Below are 19417 nucleotides of genomic sequence, written 5' to 3' on the forward strand. Positions count from 1 at the left end.
GCATTAATAACAATTATAGGAACTTTCTGGTGCTTTGTACAGGGCTCTAAACTGATTCTACATATGGGTCAAAGTTTCATTTTCCAATCCATCTCAGAGGGAAATCATCTTTTATTATTATGTTGATTAAATTTACAATTAATGAGAAGTTCATCTGTGGGAATTTCTGTTTTTCTTAGCAAGAGTATCCCTCTAGGAGCTCAAGGTTGCCACTGTTAAACTAAAAAATCTAAACTATACTTCATACAACAATACAATACACATTAGGGAAGCTTCCTAACTACAAATATTAGTTAAACTCTAATGAGAGATTAATCTTGTCTTGAAAATTCTGTAAATTTTCTAACAAAAGAAAAAGGGCACAGCGTGCTTCTCAGTTTCACTGGAAAACAAGGTAACAGGTCAAAGGATGGAGACCAATCATAACCATCAAACAACTCGATCTGAACCAATGTACAAAGATGAGCAACTGGACAAATCAGTAACTCTTTATTAGCATGAAGTTCTGTAAAATATCATCCACACTCATGGAGCTGTACACATTAGTCATGGAGGTCAGACTATCATACATACATGAATGTTTAATTTACTTTCTTGCACTAATGCAAGCCACATGCGCTGAAGTTCAAAACACAGGGTTGCACATGACAGTATTGTAAACGAACAGGAACCAAGCATCTCTGATCATGACCTTACAGCACATGAACCGCAGAGACTTTTATTGTTGTTCAAAATATGAACTGTGTTGCTAATGTGCAGATGAGCCCACTTTGTACTATTTTTCCTGTTAGCAATGTGGCACTGATGTTTATTTTTCTGCTGTGCTTTTATCAATGCATATTGATACTCATGGACATGCTTTGGAGATGTGTAACTTGTACTTAAAATTTCAAAGCAGTCTGTGGAAATCATAGAAAAGTCATTTGTAGCTGGAGCGGCCACTTGTAAACATAAAGGGAGACAAGCTCCCTCTTCAATATTAAAATCATAGCGTGGTAGCATGTGCAAATAAAAAATAAAAAAAAACATGGAAAGAGAAACTATGTGGTAAAGCGGGTATAATCTTTTTTTTTTATTTTTTATTTTTTATTTATTTTTTTTTTTTACACTAACCCTGTGCCATATACAACCCCCATTCCAAAAATGTTGGGTTTGCTGTGTAAAATGCTAATAAAAACAGATTGTAATGATTTCTTTGCATAATAAAATCTTTAACCTGCATTTGTGGATGGCACAGTGAACTGTGTTTAGAGACAATGACTTCCTGAGCTCATGCAGGGATTTCTATGACAGAATCAGGCCTGTTTTTAATGTAGTGTTTCCATTATTGACTTTCAGCGGCAGCCACATGGCGGTGTGGTGGTCGCCTCACAGCAAGAGGGTTCCTGGGTGTAATACTGGCAGGGGCCTTTCTGTGTGGAGTTTGCATGTTTTCCCCATGTATGTGTTTGTTCATTTAGGTTTACTGGTGACTCTAAATTGGCGCCAGGATGAGCGTGGATGGTTGTTTGTCTTGTTTGTCTCTATGTGGCCCTGTGATGGACTGGCGACCTGCTCAGGAATGACAGCCCCCCCCCATGACACCGAGTTGGATTAAGCAGGTGTAGAAAATGGATGGAGTTTCAGCTGTGTCCATGACACACAGAAATATCTCTAGATTAGATTTTTTTTTTTTGATGAGTTTATGTATTGTAGATGATGGAATATTCAAAGCCTTAGGAATTTCATGTTGAGGAAGATTATTCTGAAATGACTACACAGTTTGTAGAAATTCCAGATGAGCTAATATCTTTCATGGAGCATGGTAGCATGTCTCACTTTAAACGTTTTCTATGTTAAAATATTGGTTTATGAGCTATGGAAATGATTGCATTCTGTTTTTTTGTTTACGTTTTACAGAGTCACAACTCTATGTGAAATATGTAAACTTTCAGACATTAAATGCAATTTCTTTCCCTCCTCGTTTCACAGAGAGCTTACCAGCACACGTACAACATCATGCACTTTGAAACTTGTACATATAACATTTTCTCCCTTCAAGACAGAGTTTGATCTGGTTTAAGAGAGACATCCAGTCAAAACAATGTGTGTCAATAATCAAGCACAAACAGAGAAACTGTCACAAATGTGATTGTAACTACTAAAAAAAATACAACATTTAGCAAACACAACCGTTTGAGACTACCTCTAAGAATTTTGTACAACACCCAACAATACTTGTATCTACAATGGGCATACTTTGACACCAATGGTATGACCATTCTTTTGTTTTTTTTTGCACACAGATGACAAACTCTAACTTGCTCCTTTTCCATCGCCCAAGCCCTGCCTTTGTTAAAGATGCACAGGTGCCGCTCCCAAAATGACAAGGCACGGCTACATTTGATTGGAGTAGGAGGTGGGCCCTCCCACCTGGCTGTACTCAGACGACTGATCAAGGCCTCCCTGGGAGTTGTAACTTCCTGACTGCTCAAAGCTTCCCTGGTTGGAAGGCTGTTGGTTAAAGGTGCCAGCCTGTTTCTCGGATGTGCCGCCTGAAAACCTCGAAGCACCCTTGTGCCAACTGGTCTCCTTGAAGACAAACCAGATGTTTCCAGCCCAGAGAACAAAGTTGAGAAACCCAAACACCTGAAGAGAAAGAAAATGACACAAATCAGACAAGTAGATTCTTTTTTTTTTTTTGGATGCAACGTTGATCTTCAACTTCATCACAGTACAACAACAGAGAAAATTCATTCAAATCTTAAAAGATTCTTTAGGAGCGCTTTCCTTTTTAGAATAATAATGTTAATAAATGTTTCTCTTTCTGTTCTTTCTCTGTTATTTCCAATCTTTTGTGAACAATGCAATTCATTAATTATCATATTTGATCATGTGCACATTAATTTTCTACTTTGCACTTTTCACACCCAACTCACTCCAACCACTTTTGACATTTTAAATGACTTCATCACTTTAGTTTGTTCACTTTCTTTAGGGATTCCCACTCTGGCTGACACCTCTAGCTATGTTTAAAGTGGCGCTTGAGTTGAAGCACTTCAGTCCTTAATAATTGATTTATATATCACATGACTGTTAACATGTAAAACGCCCAACTGAAGTCTGATAATCATGCTAAAATCATAGCAATGCTTCCCTGATATGCTTCCCTGATATTCCCATCCCCTGATATGACCCTGTTGTGGAGTCTATAAAAACTATTGGCTGGGCAGCTCAATAGGTTACGAGAGCCGATTATGAGGGAAAAGTTCTCAAGTTCAGTTCCAGAGGAGATTGTTTCCATTTAGAATGCCAATCGTTGTGACATCTGGGCTTTTGCATGTCAATGTTAACTCAACATCTTCAAATCTTTCAGTTTTAACCCACAAACTTTTTTGGCACGTAAACCTAAAAATATCTGTGGGAACATGACAAAATACACAAAGAGTTCAAAAACTTCAAAGAGCCAGTGCTTTAGATAAACTTCAACGGATAATTTCCAAGGAGCATGAAAGAAATTGGCACTTGAACTTAAACTGTCCTTTTAAAACCTTTCACTGTGTCCTTTCTTTCTTTCCCCACTATCTAGGAGAGGCATCCGACTGATGTCAGGACAGCTGAGTCGCTGCCCATTTTTCGCCGCAGGCTGAAAACCCATCTCTTCAAGAAACACTACCCTGATCCGCCCTCTTAGGACATCACCTGTTTCATCCTAGCTCCTTACGCACATATTTGTTTCCTAAATTGTCTTCCCATTTGTCTAGGTACCTGACTTACCACACTTACTCTAGCACTAGTTATGCTCTTAGCTGTTTGGTTTTGGAAGGAAATGCACTTGTGATTTCTTGTGACCTGAAGTTCTTTTGCCTACCAATGTGGAACACACTTATTGTAAGTCGCTTTGGATAAAAGCGTCGGCAAAATAACCGTAATGTAATGTAACTTACCACTGAGGTGTTGAGACCGGACCAGCGAGGTCCATGCAAAGAGCCGCACTTGTTAGTCTGGATTTTGCAGGCGGGGATGAGGAGCTGCACCTCATCTGGATCAGTGGCCAGTTTCACATCAGACAGGGCTTTAGCCCAAGCAGAGGAACTGACCAGCCACATGAAAGAGAAAACTACTGTCACCACAAAGTCCTGAGAGAGAGAGAAGAGACAAAGGGTGTGAACAAAGTCAGCACATGAAACCAAACCATTGTTTTGTCATTAGTCTGTGAAAGTAGTGTTCAGAGGAGTGTTTAGGATTCAGCTACTGTAAGTGTTAATGTAAGACATCAGCCAATGTACTCACGATGAGCGGTCCTCGACTGTTTTCACGGTACTTGTTCAGAAAGAATATGTAGACGGTGGTGGCCGTGAGTGAATATAGGAAAGCAAAAACTGCGATGGTGACAAAGAACTCAGCAGAGGAAGAAAAGTCTCCAATGAGGAACACTCGATCCCTCCTCGTGGCCTCACACATGGGTGCTTCAAAGGACACCTGGTGCAGCCTGGAACACACACAGGACAGTACAGTGGTGAAACCCTAAAGAGGTCCCACTAACTAAGAATACAATGTTTTTTTTTTTCACAGAAACAACTAGAATATTATCAAACTGCTATACTTCCCATTTAGCAAATGGTGCCAAACCATACTTTAGTGTAATTCTTATGTGCTGGAGTTCTCAAATAAAAGTTTATGAGACTATTGCTGCTCGAGTTCACAAGTTTGAAGGAATAGAATTAAGCTCGCATCATGATCTAGCACAAACTGACAACCAGGCACAGATGAATCCCACTCACCTAAAAGGATAACCAAAGTCAATGCCGATGCTCAGGTTGCTGCTTGCCTTCTCCATGCAGTCCACACTGACCCGCAGCTGGCCCGAGTAGCCACCACATGTCGCAAAAGCAAAGATGGCAAAGAGCTGCAGAGCCACAAAGAAAAGAAAACTACATTAAATGACTGTATGACTAGCATTTTCTGTAACAGTGTCCTATGAACCACACAAATCAACCTACTAAACACATGTTAATATTGCACAGGGTCAGTTTCAGGGCTCTTAACGCGTGACTGAAAACCTACAGTACATGTCCCAATTTGATAAACCCATTTTAGTGGAAGAAATCATCCCATTACTCAACTTCTTGACAGTCTCTCTGATACAGTCAAGTATCTGATACTGTTGCCATGCTTGGGCTTTTTATTATGCATAAATAGTGTTTGAGGGCTTATTTTTGTGCATATTTGTGTTTTGTTGATGCTACTTTTCTAGCATCCCAATGAATGTTACTGCATTATCGTCTTTTGTGTTACATGTTGTTACAGCATGACACTGGCTGAAATCCAAATACACAAAAGATATTTTTGCTAGTTTTTTTTTTTTTTTCTTCTTTTAATTTTGCAAGGCGTTTTGAACTAGTGCGAGTAACCAAAACAATGTTTGGGCTTCAACTCTGGTCAGAATTGATCCGTTTTTTTTTTCTACGCAGATTAATAGATCACAGTGTTACCTTTTTCTTTTTTGTCCACTTGATGGCAGGAAAACATTTACTACAAACACTGCCAACTTTGAAAATTTACATGTATATCGTGACACATTCACACGATTTGAGAGAAGCACTTATATTGATCTGGAGTCAAGTTGAATATTCAGTCGCTTTTAGGGCTACTTTGCTCACCATTATCCCTCTTGTGGAAATATGATGCTCTCAAGCTGCTGTAATTTATATAGAAAAAGAGTTACACTAAAATGTTTCAGCTTTGACAAGTATTACAGCATATATATAACAACTAAGCTAAAAGGAAACAAAAAGTATATTTAGTGAGCCATGAGTCGAGTCCAAAAATCACTCTTACACTGGGTCCTGGTGCAGGCTTGTTATACCAGTGAATGGAATATAGCATAACCTCTAACTTGTATGACTTGTAGGAGATGCCAGGGTATTTTTTTGTTTGCTTGTTTTATGGGCAAAACATTATATCGTGATTAAAATTTAAATACTGTTTTCTATATATGAGGGAAACTGATTCCATAAATGTTAGCCTAAAATATTGGAACTGGAAGGACCCTTTCAGTGTTTATTTCCTTCAACAATCTGCAGAAATCATTTTTTTTATTTTATTTTACTAAATGCTATGATGTCAAATTCCTTTTTGTAGCGCCCCTTTTCTTCTCATTATTACATGAGCTCATTCTTGAAATTGACGGCGAAGCACAAATTGATATGATTTGTTTTCCCTTAGAATGAACATTGTGAACCACCATGAACTTGCAAAGCTGAAGGGCACAGGCCAAGGTCAGGATCATTCAGATGAACATGATTCTCATTAATATCAACAAACATGAACATGCAACAAACAAATAATCACACACACACGCACATCCTCTGCCTTCAATACGCTTGCGTGGCTCAGTTGTCCATAAAAGCCTCCCATGGCCTCAAGAGTTCTCACAACCATAATCACTGTAATCAGAGCTGACGCCTGGTTAGCATGAACTCCCCTCTCCCATATTGCAGGCAGCTGTACATGCAGCTTGCCAGCAGCTGGCACGGATATATATCTCTCAGCCTTAGTGAACCTAACCTCTGGATGGCACTGTCAGATCACTAGGATGGACTATCCACACTCATTCTGGGAATGTGTGCGAGCGTGTTCCTGAGGTGCATGGAAATTAGTTGTGTGCATGCCACGCAGCACAGAAGTTTTATCTGAAATGAACTACAGTCCCACTGTTTCATGTCTAACCGACATTCTGCAAATTCTACCAGGTCTGTGACAAAATTGCTAGGGTTTTGAAAAGGTTGAAATTGAAAAGGTTTTTCTTTTCTTTCTTGCTTTAACAATAACGGCATTTATCAAGTGTTTAGCATCCAGCTATGAAGGCCCACAGAAAGATTTACAGTTAACAAAAACAATAACTACGATATTAGTCATAAAACAGTACAGAAAAACAGAAGTGAACATGCTGCTTGTAACTGTTCAATTAGGGGATTTCGGGGTACAGTTTTACCATAACGACAAAGAAGAGAATTCATTGGATCTAGCTGATCATCTTTGTCATCTCTGACCATTATTGGAAGGAATTTGTTTTCTTTATAAAAAGCATGTTAACAAACTGCTTCTGTGAAGCTGTGAAATCAAACACAGAAAAGCAACTTGTTAACCTACTATGCATTCCTATAAAATGTGGGAAGAAGACAGTGGGGGCAACCCACAAACAACCCATACAGGCATTGGAAGAAGAAAACTAACCGTGGGGTAACAGTGCTAGTAAAACAGAAACAAATGCAAGTGTTTTGAGAAGTTGGAGCCTTGAATGTGTAAGCCAATACATATATTTCAAGAATTCCTAGACTACTACCAAACATACATATTTTGTGGTCACTTACTCCTTGTGGCCTAAAAGAGAATGGTGTTGAGTCGAGGAGGCCCCTTTCCATGCTGAATGCACTGTCAAGTTCTGTTGTGTTAGGATGAACATCTTCTATTGTCCACAGTTTGCAGTTGAATAGACTTAGGGTCTGAACAATCTGAAGTGCAGTCTCCTCACAATTAAGATGATGTCACAACAGAAAAGGGACACACGCTTCAATCAAAATAAATTCTTTACAACTGTAGTTGTTTAAAGGCTAAAGTGGTTGCTGATAGCTCACAGGGGAGTGAATCCTGACTGCACAATACTGATGCTTTGTCGGGCTAATCTCAGTCAGAAATGAGTACGTTTGGTCTGGCAGTGTTAGGTCGGCCCAGATGAAAGCCAAATTCTGGATGATAAACAAAGCACTTCAGTGTCTACTTGTTTCCTGCTGCTTTGGGCCTCAGGTGGAAGCTGAATGCTGTTTACCAGACTGACACAGCTGCAGCCTCTGCCGGAAACCCCTCTACTGAAGTGTTTATCACTGATCTGCTCTGCTTAGGCTTTGGTCGGGTCTGAGATGAGTCTACATAAAAACATGTTTTGCAAATTCTCAAATGCGAATAAATCATCTTCCTCTAAAAGAACTGATACTTACTGGGCTTATGTTAATAAATCAAATGAACAAAAATGACCAGAGGAGTGAGAGAGTAGATACTCCCTTCTAATTATTGCAAAGACCCACAGATACACATCTCTCTGTATGTCTGTCTACTCTCTCCCACAGCTGCCACCTCTGCCTGTGAATTTCGGCCCGGGTTTGGCCCCTCTCATTTCTGGCTGGGGCCTTTGAACAGGAGAGCGTGGCATTGTGGAAGGAGGGTGCATGCTAAGCCCTGTGCTCCCTTTTTATTATCTGGTTCTCCCAGCTGGGCTCCTCTGGGAACAAAAGACAGAGAGAGGTGGAAAAAGTGACAAGGAGAGAGGGAAAGCATAAGAGGGAGACAGTTATGGGGAAGACGAGAGAATAGCCAGAGCGCAGGAATGAAACCCGTCTGCAATGTAAACATAGCTTTGAAACGTTTCAATAAGCCTTCATCTGAACTGACCTACATAGCGCTGAAAATTGCAGTCCTCATGTGAAAATCCTGATATGATTTCAAACCATTTTAACCCCTCTTGCACTTAAAATGGTGACAAATGTAACTGCTGATATTATCTGCAGCCTTAAATGAGTAGGTACTGATAAGGACTGTGTCTGGTAATGTAGCTAGAGCAGGGTGGCAGGCTCCAGTAAAGATGTGAGTGAGCACCGAGGAAAAGTGGAGGCTGGCTGAGGATTATGAAAATGATCCATTGGCTTCAGGCTTGACCACCAGCGATTCAGCCAACTTTCTAGTACACACAGTCTCCACTGGTAGTGTAGAAACAAAAAAGAATCCGGCATAAAATCAAGACAGAGAAAGCAGCAGAGATGCAGGACTGAGTAGCTTTGTAAAACAAAGACGACGTGGCTGCAAAATAAATAAAATAAAGACAAAACTTTTTTTACTATAAAGTGGAGTCTCATTTCACAAGAACATGATACAGGCGGAGGTGCTGGTTGAGGAGGTGTGGATCAAGTTAAGTGGCAAATGAGCTAAATGATATGTTGGCTGATGAGCTCCACTTGACATTTTCACAAACTTCCTCCAGACGCTGCACACACACCCACACCGTCCACCTGCTCTATTCAAGTCGATACGCATTGGTGTGGCATCATTTGGCTGCCTGAGGAGGAGAAAAATGTTTTGGATGTTCATCTGTCTCACTGCTGGGTTGGTAAGAGAGAAAAAACATCTAGGGCACTCTTTGTGAATCCAGAAAGAATAAGCCAGATCAAACAGAGAGCCATACAGAGATTGGGAAACGATGTCTTGTCTCTCATTTTGCTTATCAGCTGCTTCAATTCTAAAAACAACTACGTAGATTGAATAGTTCTAATAAAAAGGAGGGAATACACATAAAACTTATTAGAAAGGGACACCAGTGAATAAAACAGTCCATTTTAAGTCCTCAACAATTTCAGTATGAAAAAATGCTCAGTCATTTCATGCACGTGCCACTAAACCTGCACTAGCTGACAACGGAGGATCTGACATCATTCACAGGTGACTGGTTTGCAAGAGCTGAAGAGATAAACAACCATAATGAGGAAACGGTGAGCCAGTGTGTGGAGTGCGGTAGAAAAAGCTTGAAGACATCTTATGTTTCTGATGCTCTGTACCTGAACTTAAAGATAATATTCAAAGGAAACCGATCAGAAAAATATTACGTTTTTTATTTTTTAAAACGTGACCAGGTCAATGCAAAAAGGGGAAAAACTGACCACCAATTTTTCACTTAAACTAAAAGTATGAGCCAAATAGCTGCACAGAAAAACTGGTTTGAGCTGGAGTGCAGATTTGGATACTTGTTATAGCACCAATCATCGAGGTCTATGGTTTTGGTTCTTTTCTGCCCTCTTCTACTAAAAGTGACAAAGGCTTTTCTTTTGTTATTTTTTTCTTCCTTTGCTTGTTCGCTGTATTTTTGATTGCACTTCACTTGCATTCCATTCGTCATCACATCTGTATATATCTATATTTATACTGACAGGTTTTCTTTCGTTCCTTAACAGCTCCTTGTCTTAGCTACGTAATTGTAACCCTAGCCCATTTTTTTGTTTTTAAATTAAGTTAAAGACAAATTTTTTATTTAACTGCCTGCCATCATGAGTCTGGAATTTCCTTTAAATGAAGATCCAAAACCACAGATTGGCCATAGGAGCCAATAATGTTACTAATGCCACCAAATGTAAAATGAAAATGTTGTGTATTTTCATGCTTGTGTGTAGATCCAGTATTTCTAATGATTTAGATGTCCATGCTTGCGTTTGCATGGCTGCACGTGTGACTTTGAATTAGAATAACTACTCACTGCATGTGTGCATTGGCGTGTTAAAGAACCTAGATGTGTGTGAGCAAATAAATATATGTGGATATAGAGATAAGAAAATATCTCACGCGCTCTTTTATACCCGCAAATTAGGTACAAAACAAAAAGACAAACACGAATCAGAAATAGAAGCACAATTAAAATGAACTTTTGGATAATCATTTGAAGGATAACCCAAACTAATGTGAGATATGGTTTAAAAATAGTTTAATCAAGTTTTAACCTGCTAAAATGTTTCCCCACCAAAGTCGAGTTCAGTTTTTGATTTTTCAGTTAACTTGATAAGAGAAAACCTTTTTTTTCTCACAAGGTTTGCCCAACCTATAAAAACACATGCGCTTATGCTGTGATGATTAAACTTAGCTGCTTCTTTTGCCAAAAACGCCCACTTCCCTGACTATTCAAGCTATTAAACAGGGAAGTAAAGAGTAGAAAACCTCAGTGGAAAGCTGTCTGATCCTGTCACAAGGGGTGGGTGCAAAATAACTTAATAGCTGGACGCACACACAATGGGATATGACAAAGAGTATTTTTCTTTTAATGTAGCTTGAAGGCGAGAAACACTGCAGGATTTGTCAGCATGTAAGTTAGCAGGCACACCGGAGTTGGGTCTGTGGCAGAGGGGAATAGGATACATGAATAAACAGGCAAGGTTTGGTCAAATAGCACGTTCCAAAGTTTGAGGCCTTGATCACACTACCATACAACGTAGATTAACAATCAGGCGATGAGTGGAAGGAGAGTCCAGGTTAAATACTGTCGTAGATGAATGATGATGGTCAGGTGTGCAGGAGAAACTGGGACAACCATGCCTGCTTCTGGGAGGGTACACAGAGTTGATGCTCACGCTCACAGACACACAAGACAGAGGGAGGAGAGTAGGAAAGACAGAAAAGGTAGAAGGAGGGTCAGCACCTGGGACGGCAAGGGGACCATAACAGATCCATGCTTCAGAGGAAGCTTCAGAGGCTAATCCTCTCCTACAAAGGTTGCACTTTGTGCCAGGAACAGCCCAGATTAATCTCTCCTTCTATCTCTCAGCTGATGAACCATACACGAAGGATGTTCATTCAGCTTTTTTATTTTGTTAAAAAAAATGAACAAAACACTGTTAGGTAATAGTTGAACACTTTTTAACACTTAGCTGAAAAAAATCTTTTTTTTTTCATATGATGTAGCGAAAAAAACTGAAATAATGAACTGAAAAAAAAAGACTGCTGATACTGAAATATCATAGCTGACTTCACCATTTTAGACAAAGAGTGGACCAATTTTCAGATATGGAGCAACTGTGTTCATCCTTCAACTATTTGTGCAGTGTGTCTTGTTCGATCAGACATGCCCTTCTTAAAGAAAGGACAGTTTAATCTTTTCCCCTTCGAGAAAAATATGGAGGACTGTCAACTTCAGGTTCAGTGGGAAACAAAGGTTCAAGTCAGATCAGATGTGTCAGTGAAGGCCACATCGAATCCAGGAGCTCTCCGGTTACCAAAACTTACAACCCTGCCAAGCTTGTTCTAAGATCAAATTATTGTCTGAAAACACAAATATTCTACCATCATCTTTTATTCTCATAAGGATATTTTCCGATGATTAAGACACAAGAGATATACCATCTGCTTTGTGAATTTTCCCATCTCAAGGTGTCAAAACGGAGTCGATCGTCAGTGTTAAATTTTAATTTTCACTTTCTCTTTAATGCACTGACATGCTCACAGTGAAAAGCTGATTCTCATTGCGGAGAGCAGCGCAGCAACACTTGGAGAAGCCGGAGGTGAACACATAGTAGAATAGAGCAGAGAAATAGTCGCAGTTTCATTGGATCTATTTCAGGCGATGCAGACTAATTAAAAGGTGCCTGGATTGGTCCTGAAACTGATTGGAAATCCTCAAACTTTAGCTACTAACAAATAAGAGTTGTTTTGCTGAAGAGGATTTTGTGATTGTTATCATGAATTGCTCACTTTTTGCAAACAATTTTTCTGAGAAGGATGAAATGAGATTCTCACTAGTATAGAATAATTATTAACTGACTGAATCTGAAAGTCATCGGTTCTCTGATCCACTCACCCAAAACAAGTGGATACTGCTTAAAATGTACTGTTTGCTATACTACGAGTCATCTTTCAGCATTAACATGGCGTTAAGTTTTTTTTCCCCAGCCTCGTGTACCTCATGTGTTGAGGGTACACGAGATGAGATGAGTTATTTGAGCGTTGAAAAACTCTGACCTGGCAAGTCTCTTGTGATAAGTGTCAACAGCTGTCGCCAATCTCTCTGCCTCTCACTTTCACTTATTTTCCTCATGCTCCTGCACAAATGTTGTGCAGCAATCTGTCGAAGCCAATGCTCTGACAGATTACCAGAGTGATAGGTCAATGAAGAAATGGACAAAAAATGACATTTGAAAAATAGACAGAGAAGGAGCGAGACAGAAATACACAGGGATACAAGAGATGCATCTAATTCTATTTTTGCCGTTGTATTCAAAACGTGTGTAACCTGTGGTGTGCATTACTTGCCTTTGACCTTTTTGCATCTCTCAGAGTAATGGTCTGGTTAGTCTCAACATTGCAAAGAATGAAAATAGAACTCATTTTGCATTATGTGTGATTCAACTCTAAAATGTCTGGCACAATTAGTTATGTTTTAACACAATACCAACGAGGAAACACATCAGCAATGAATACTATAGGAAGGTTTGAAAAAGCCATTTCTAAAGGCTTTTATGTCTATGTTAGCTGAGACTAACTGTACTGTGCTGTGTGCAACCAATGACAGACCAAAACAGAAGAGATCCTTGGTGTGATAAATCCAGTGACCAGCGGGCAGGCTTAATGTCCGATGTTAAGGCTTAATACTATTTTTTATCTAAAATATGATTAAACATTCAGTGCATGCACATTGAATCATGAAAAAAAAAGTCAACTGTGCAGTGTTGGTAGTTGCTTGGCATTGCCCCCTGTTGGGTCTGTTAATATTGCAGTTACAATTTTGGCAATATGGCAACAGTCTCATGGACATTTTTCCAGCTCAAGACCTGTGGAACAATGTGCTTTTAACAGTTTAGACCAAGGTGGAGATGTACAGCATATCCTCACAAACACCTCATACAAACTGTCAAGCACAGTGGTGGAGTGAAAATGATTCGGGCTTGTTTTACAGCCACAGGACATGGGCATCTTGCAAGACCGAGTCTAGAGTCAAATGAGAGGCCATTTTTCTGACAGCTAAGGTTTGGCTTAAACTGGGTCATGAAACAGGGCAAACACAGCAGCAAATCTACAATAGAATCTCTGAAAAAAAGAAAATAATCAATTTGAGGCAACCAGTAGGCAGAAAATAAATGCCTGCAAGCTTCAATAAAATGAAGCAAAACTGTAAAAAAATGGTGCAACAACATACCTCTGCAGCGGCGTGAGCGACTGATTAGGTCGTACAGAAAATTATTATCTTGAATTATTGTTTCTGAATGTCTACCTGCAAGCTGTTGAATCATGGGGTGTACTTAGCATTTCACCCATTGCTTCTGCATTTGGCTTAGATTTTGTTAAACAACTAATGACCCTAAAGTGTCATGCATTATGAGGTTGTATTTCCCTAAATGTAAGACCTGGTATGGACCTGATGATTCTTTTTAATGTTCCGATACATAAAACTTTCAGTACAACAGACTATGTGCATTAATCTAGGAAATATTTCCATTTTAGGAATTAAGATTAATCTATAAACGCTATCCCTGATTAATTCAGCATATGCCATTACATAGCATAACATTTTGTATCATGTAAGTATTTGATGTCATGCATTGTTTTGTGCATGCCAACAAAATATTTTCTTTTTAAAAAAAAAATCATTCTTGATGACTTTTAGCTTGAATGTGTAAAGCTAAACCTTTGTAAACCTTTGGAAAGAACATATATCACTAGTTCTGTAACTATTTCTAATTTAGATTTATATTCAGAACTGTAACAAAAAGGCCAAACCCCAATGATATTCAACTTACAGTGATAAAAATCTTGAAAGTTTTAAAAGAAGCTGAAACTAGTCGATATTTGAAAAATCACTTCACATTTAACCAATCATAAAAAAACAAAAAATTTGGTGACTAATTAGATTTTAGACCCATTTTTTTGTTTGCATGTAATGTAACTTGTTAGCGTATGCATTATTGTGTGTAGATTAAAAATAATAGGAGGGGGGGGGGCATTCTTTATACGAGGTTAGATATCTTCAATAAAACTGAGCTCAAAATGTTAAAAAGTCAATTTGGAGGCAGTTTTGAAATTGCTTTTGCTAACTTCCTTACAGAGCATCAATCCTATTTACACTAACACACGCTACAGCAGATTAAATCAGGAAACGGCAGAGGTTTTTTCAAATGGACACAATGACAGCCTAAAACTGAAAAACTTGCCTTTTTAAACTTCTTAAATCCAGGACAATGTGAATTTCAAGACCTCAAGTCGGACAGTTTAATCATCAAAACTGCAAACCCCTCAACATAGTGTCTGGAATAACCCTCTATCTGGTGGCACACACAAACACACAATTCTCTGATCCCCCCCCAAGGGAAAGAAAACTGGAGTACAGTAGCGCAGTGATGATGACATCATGGAACAGTGGGTCAGACATGGGTTTTGTGCGAGAGGAGGACCTTTGCTCATAAATTAGACTGTACTTGTAGAAGCGCACTGTGTGACATGGCTCAGTAGCCATGCGATGTTTCTAATTGTATTATGTGCTCAAGCAACTGTACAATTTTCCTCTCCTTTTCCCTTTTCCAGTCTCTTTCTCCTGCATGCTTGAGCATGAAGACAGAAACAGCGAGGAGTTAGGGCACATCTCAAAGGACAGCTTCTGCGTGAGTTGGTCAACATTGGATTGGAGGGGACCTTACAGCTGTTTGGAGCAGAATATGCCAGCCGCTGACAGCTTGCCAAACATGCTAAGAGCCTGCACTATATTTGTATGGCCTTGTCATTACCAAAATGGATTCCCTATGCCCTGACCTTTATTACTATTTTTTACAGCAAATTTTTAAACCTTATCATAACCTACTACTAATCATATCCTATCCCTAACAACCAGGGTGTTGCCCTAAAACAGGCCTTTAAACGTGTGGGGTCAAACATTTTAGTACTCACAAAGCTGTCAGATGTTTTTAAGTTTCACAGTAAAACACAGGTAATTGTCTGACAACATGACTGATTATGAATGTGCCTCCCACTTGTAGAGATCTAGCGCCAACTAGTAATTGAGGAAACCTACAAGTCTACAGCATCATCTTGACTAAGGTTGACATAACATTTAAATAACCTTTTCTTTGTCCACACACAACCAATCATTCTTGCAGTCAAGAGTTCATTAGCAGCCAGGTAAATGTCACAGCCTAAACAAAAGAGTTCAATGCCTGGAGGCATGTAAACAAAACAAAGTGACACATCTGTGTCTGCTGGTCTCGTACTGTGGAGAAATTGTACTGCAGGCCTTTAGATTATCACACGAGGGTATTCTAAAAGTAGAAAATACAGCAGCAGGTATGATTTTACAGGCGCTTGCATGAGTGCAGACTGAAGACGAGATGCGGCTTGAACGTCACTCACCTTGCAACACAGCTGAGATTTTGCGAGAGCTCAATCTTGAGAAAATAAATCTTGTCTGGCTCTAAGCTATCAGTTTGTGGGTTGTAACCATGGCAACTGTCAACAACAGCGGCCTTTATTCACTAACCGGCCTCATTAAAACACTTTGTTGATCTGGTTGGTTGAAGTTTGCTCATGACAGTGATAGGTAGATGCTTCGTCCAATTAGCTGCTGTGATTCTTGGGAGAGTTTCCAAAAGGTGCTTCCCCCTTTTCCAGTGTTTTCTACAGAGGACTTCCAGATTAATCATCTGGCACATCAGGTTAGAAAACCAAAATGTTGAAAGTGAGACATTTGACTGTTTCCTGAAAAGTATTAGCTCATCTTCAATTTGTTGTCTCATAGAAGTTAGGACAGGGTCATGTTTACCACTATTTTGTCCCATTCTTGTTTGATATAGGATTATAGCTGTTCAACAATCCTGGTTCTTCTTGGTCTTATTTCGTGCTTCATAGTTGTCCAAATGTTTCTCATTTTGGGAAAAGTCTGAACTGCTGGCTGGCCTGTCCATCACCCAGACTCTTCTGTTACAAAGCCATGCTGTTGTAATAATTGCAGTAGAAGGTTTAGCGTGGGCTGTACGGTCGTGTGGTGGTTAGCACCGTCACCTCACAGCGAGAGGGTTCCAGGTTCCCGGCTGTGCGGAGTTTGCATGTTCTCCCTGTGTATGCGTGGGTTCTCTCCAGGTACTCCGGCTTCCTCCCACTGTCCAAAAACATGCATGTTAGGTTAATTGGTGTCTCTAAATTGTCCCTAGGAGTGAGTGTGAGCGTGTGTGTGGTTGTTTGTCTCTGTGTGGCCCTGTGATGGACTGGCGGCCTGTCCAGGGTGTACCCCGCCTCTCGCCCAATGACTGTTAAGATAGGCTCCAGCCCCAGCGCGACCCGACTGATGGATTAAGCGGCTATAGAAAATGGATGGATAGAGGTTTAGCGTTGTCTTAGTGACGAATTAAAGGACTTTCCTGAAAAAGCTGTACTGGGAGCATGTGTTACTCTAAAACCTGTATATTCATTCCAGTACTGATGGTGTCTTTCCAGTTGTGCAACTGAGATATATCATCAGAACAGTGCTATTGAAGACAGTATCACAATCTGGATGGTCCCTCTTCCCGTCAATTCAGAAGACACAGCTTCTTTGATTGGAAACGTTTCTAAGACTTTGATCTGTTTGGCCACAGAATAGTCTTTTTACACTTCATTTTAGATGGAGTTTATCTAAAATGGAGGAACATTATTCTGTAATTACGCAGCAATTTGTAAAACAGGTTTTTTTTTTTAGATTACTGAACCTGCCTCTCATAGGTGCTCTTATTTATATACTCACTATATCCCATACCAATATTCAGTTATACTCTGCTGTAGCCTTTGTGTAATATTCAAAACATTTTTCTTTCTTTTTCTTTTTATATCTATTTGCACAGCAGGTCCTTCTAGATGGTGAAAAATGGCCATATTACTGCTATAAAAAAGCGCATCAAATATTTGTGATGTTCAGAGTTCCATAATGAAGAAAGTGGATGTGTGGATGTTGTTTTGTGAGAAGCTTCATGATATACTTTTGAGATATCAAAGACTATACTTATTTTGTAATGCAAGAACAGGCAATGTTGCATAAATCGACCCGGACAAGGAAGCAAAACCTTGAATAGTCAAAGAGAATTCAAGATAGGCAAAGGTAGAAAACAGGATTCGGCATTGGTTAGATTTTCGCCAGATGGAAATAGCTGATAAAGAACAAAAGTCTTTGGACTGACACTAAAGTTGCAATTAGTCGACTCGTATAGATGCAGTTTGTATAGTGGGGTGGATAGCATTTGGAATGGTTGCTCTCTCCAACTTGACCGCTAGATGTAAGTAACTTTCGTGATTTTGACCATATCTGTGACAGAGAGTGTGATAGAGAGAAGATGGACAGAAGTTTTTACAATAAATCATTTATTTAACTGAACTGAAGGGCAACAAGAGGATAAACACCAGAAGATGATAGTGTAACTGTCATCATACGGACGCTGATTTGGATCAAACGCTTGTTCTTTGGCTCTAGCCCACAAACGCCCTGGTGAACCTGGTCACATAAACAGCTGTATGTAACCAGCCATATGTAACAGACATCTGTGCCCCCCTGAAAATGTCTGTTGTTGAGAGCAGGGTTAATCGGTTCAGTCAATTCAAAAACCTTAAATGTTTTCATTTTTTGAAAATGAAAACATTTTTTGAGTTTTTCTGCTGCATTAAGACTCGCACACATGCACAGATAAACACTATATGAGCCAAAGATGAATACCCTCATGGCTACCAGTCATTTTTCTAAACTCACATCAAAGAAATTTCCCTTATCTTTTTTGGCTCGGGGCTTCTTTGCACTGTGTAATAAACACAGAAGTCGAAAAGGGGGAGCAAGCTTTGATTCAGTCAGAGCAGGGACACCCATTTCTTACTGCTGATTCCGGTTATATCATCTCACTTGGGGTAAATTGGGAATTTTTTAAATTTTTTAATTATTATCTATTTATTTTTTTGCATAGGGTTGGCACGCGTCGCTTTAATTAAAAAAGCCACAGAACATATGACGGTCTCCGCTGGCTTGTAGTTCTCACGGAGCAGGAAATCCTTACTTAAGCCATTTAGTCACGGCGAAAAAGATCACAGTCAAGACTTGGTTAAGGTGTGGAAATAACACAAACACCACTTCTTAGGCAATAACACCCAACAGATGCAGTAAAGTTTCATCACACGAACGTGCAAATTTCATCAAAACCAAGCGTTCATGCAGCGTTAACAAAAGAAAAAAAGTCAGCTTCAGTGACAGCGCTCAGCCTGAATTGGCTTTATGTATTTACACTGCACAATTAAGACACTGCGTCCAAAATAATTATGTTCCAACTCACCCATTCCAAAACACGGATAAATCCCAGCGGTAATTTGAGTACTTGAAATGTCCCCACAGATGCAAGCTGAATAAAGACAACGAAGGAGGATAAATATGCACATTTCCAGCACTAATTAACGACACATTGGTTAATTGGGGAGGTAATTAGCAACACGGCATTCATTTTACAAGATTTTCTTTTTTATTCGCTTTTTCACTCACCTGATTGGTGGCGTCCATGTCAGCAGCAGGAGACTCTGTTTCGTACTTGTTTGAATGAACGAGAACAACCTCAAACAGAAAGCCAAGAGACCCGACTGATGTGTGTGTCGCGCGTAAACACTCGGGGCTCGGATTCCGACTGTCCGGAAAAGCCCGAACAGCCGTCAATTTTCATTGTTGAGGGACATTGAGTAGGTTACCATGGAGACAGGCACGGATTGGCTTCCTGGAAGAGGTGTGAGGTTTTTATGTTTTGCTACCGTAGGAAACCTGTTAGTTAGTTTCTCAATTAAGCAGTAGTTTTTTTTTGGTTTATGTTGTATATGTTGTATGTGTGATTCATATGAGGTTTGTATATGGTTTTGCTTGGCCTTATGCAGA

The 19417-nt window shown here is 39.6% G+C and overlaps 1 protein-coding gene across 2 annotated transcripts; it reads right to left on the reverse strand.

The window, feature by feature from the left end:
- Window positions 1-1064: 1064 nt before the first annotated feature.
- synpra (synaptoporin a) lies at window positions 1065-19158 on the reverse strand. Of its 2 annotated transcripts, XM_075462040.1 has the most exons (6): window positions 19037-19158; window positions 18834-18899; window positions 4764-4888; window positions 4273-4471; window positions 3927-4118; window positions 1065-2628 (listed from the first exon to the last, which is right to left on the reverse strand). In XM_075462040.1, exons 1-6 carry the CDS (start codon window positions 19052-19054, stop codon window positions 2377-2379), a joined length of 852 nt encoding a protein of 283 aa, XP_075318155.1. In that variant the 5' UTR covers window positions 19055-19158; the 3' UTR covers window positions 1065-2376. The 2 variants fall into 2 exon arrangements, with proteins under 2 accessions (XP_075318155.1, XP_075318156.1); XM_075462041.1 differs by lacking the exons at window positions 18834-18899; window positions 19037-19158 and adding an exon at window positions 10998-11070.
- Window positions 19159-19417: the final 259 nt, after the last annotated feature.

The sequence above is a fragment of the Odontesthes bonariensis genome, chromosome 3 (assembly GCF_027942865.1).
Source record: "Odontesthes bonariensis isolate fOdoBon6 chromosome 3, fOdoBon6.hap1, whole genome shotgun sequence".
Classification (NCBI taxonomy): domain Eukaryota; kingdom Metazoa; phylum Chordata; class Actinopteri; order Atheriniformes; family Atherinopsidae; genus Odontesthes; species Odontesthes bonariensis.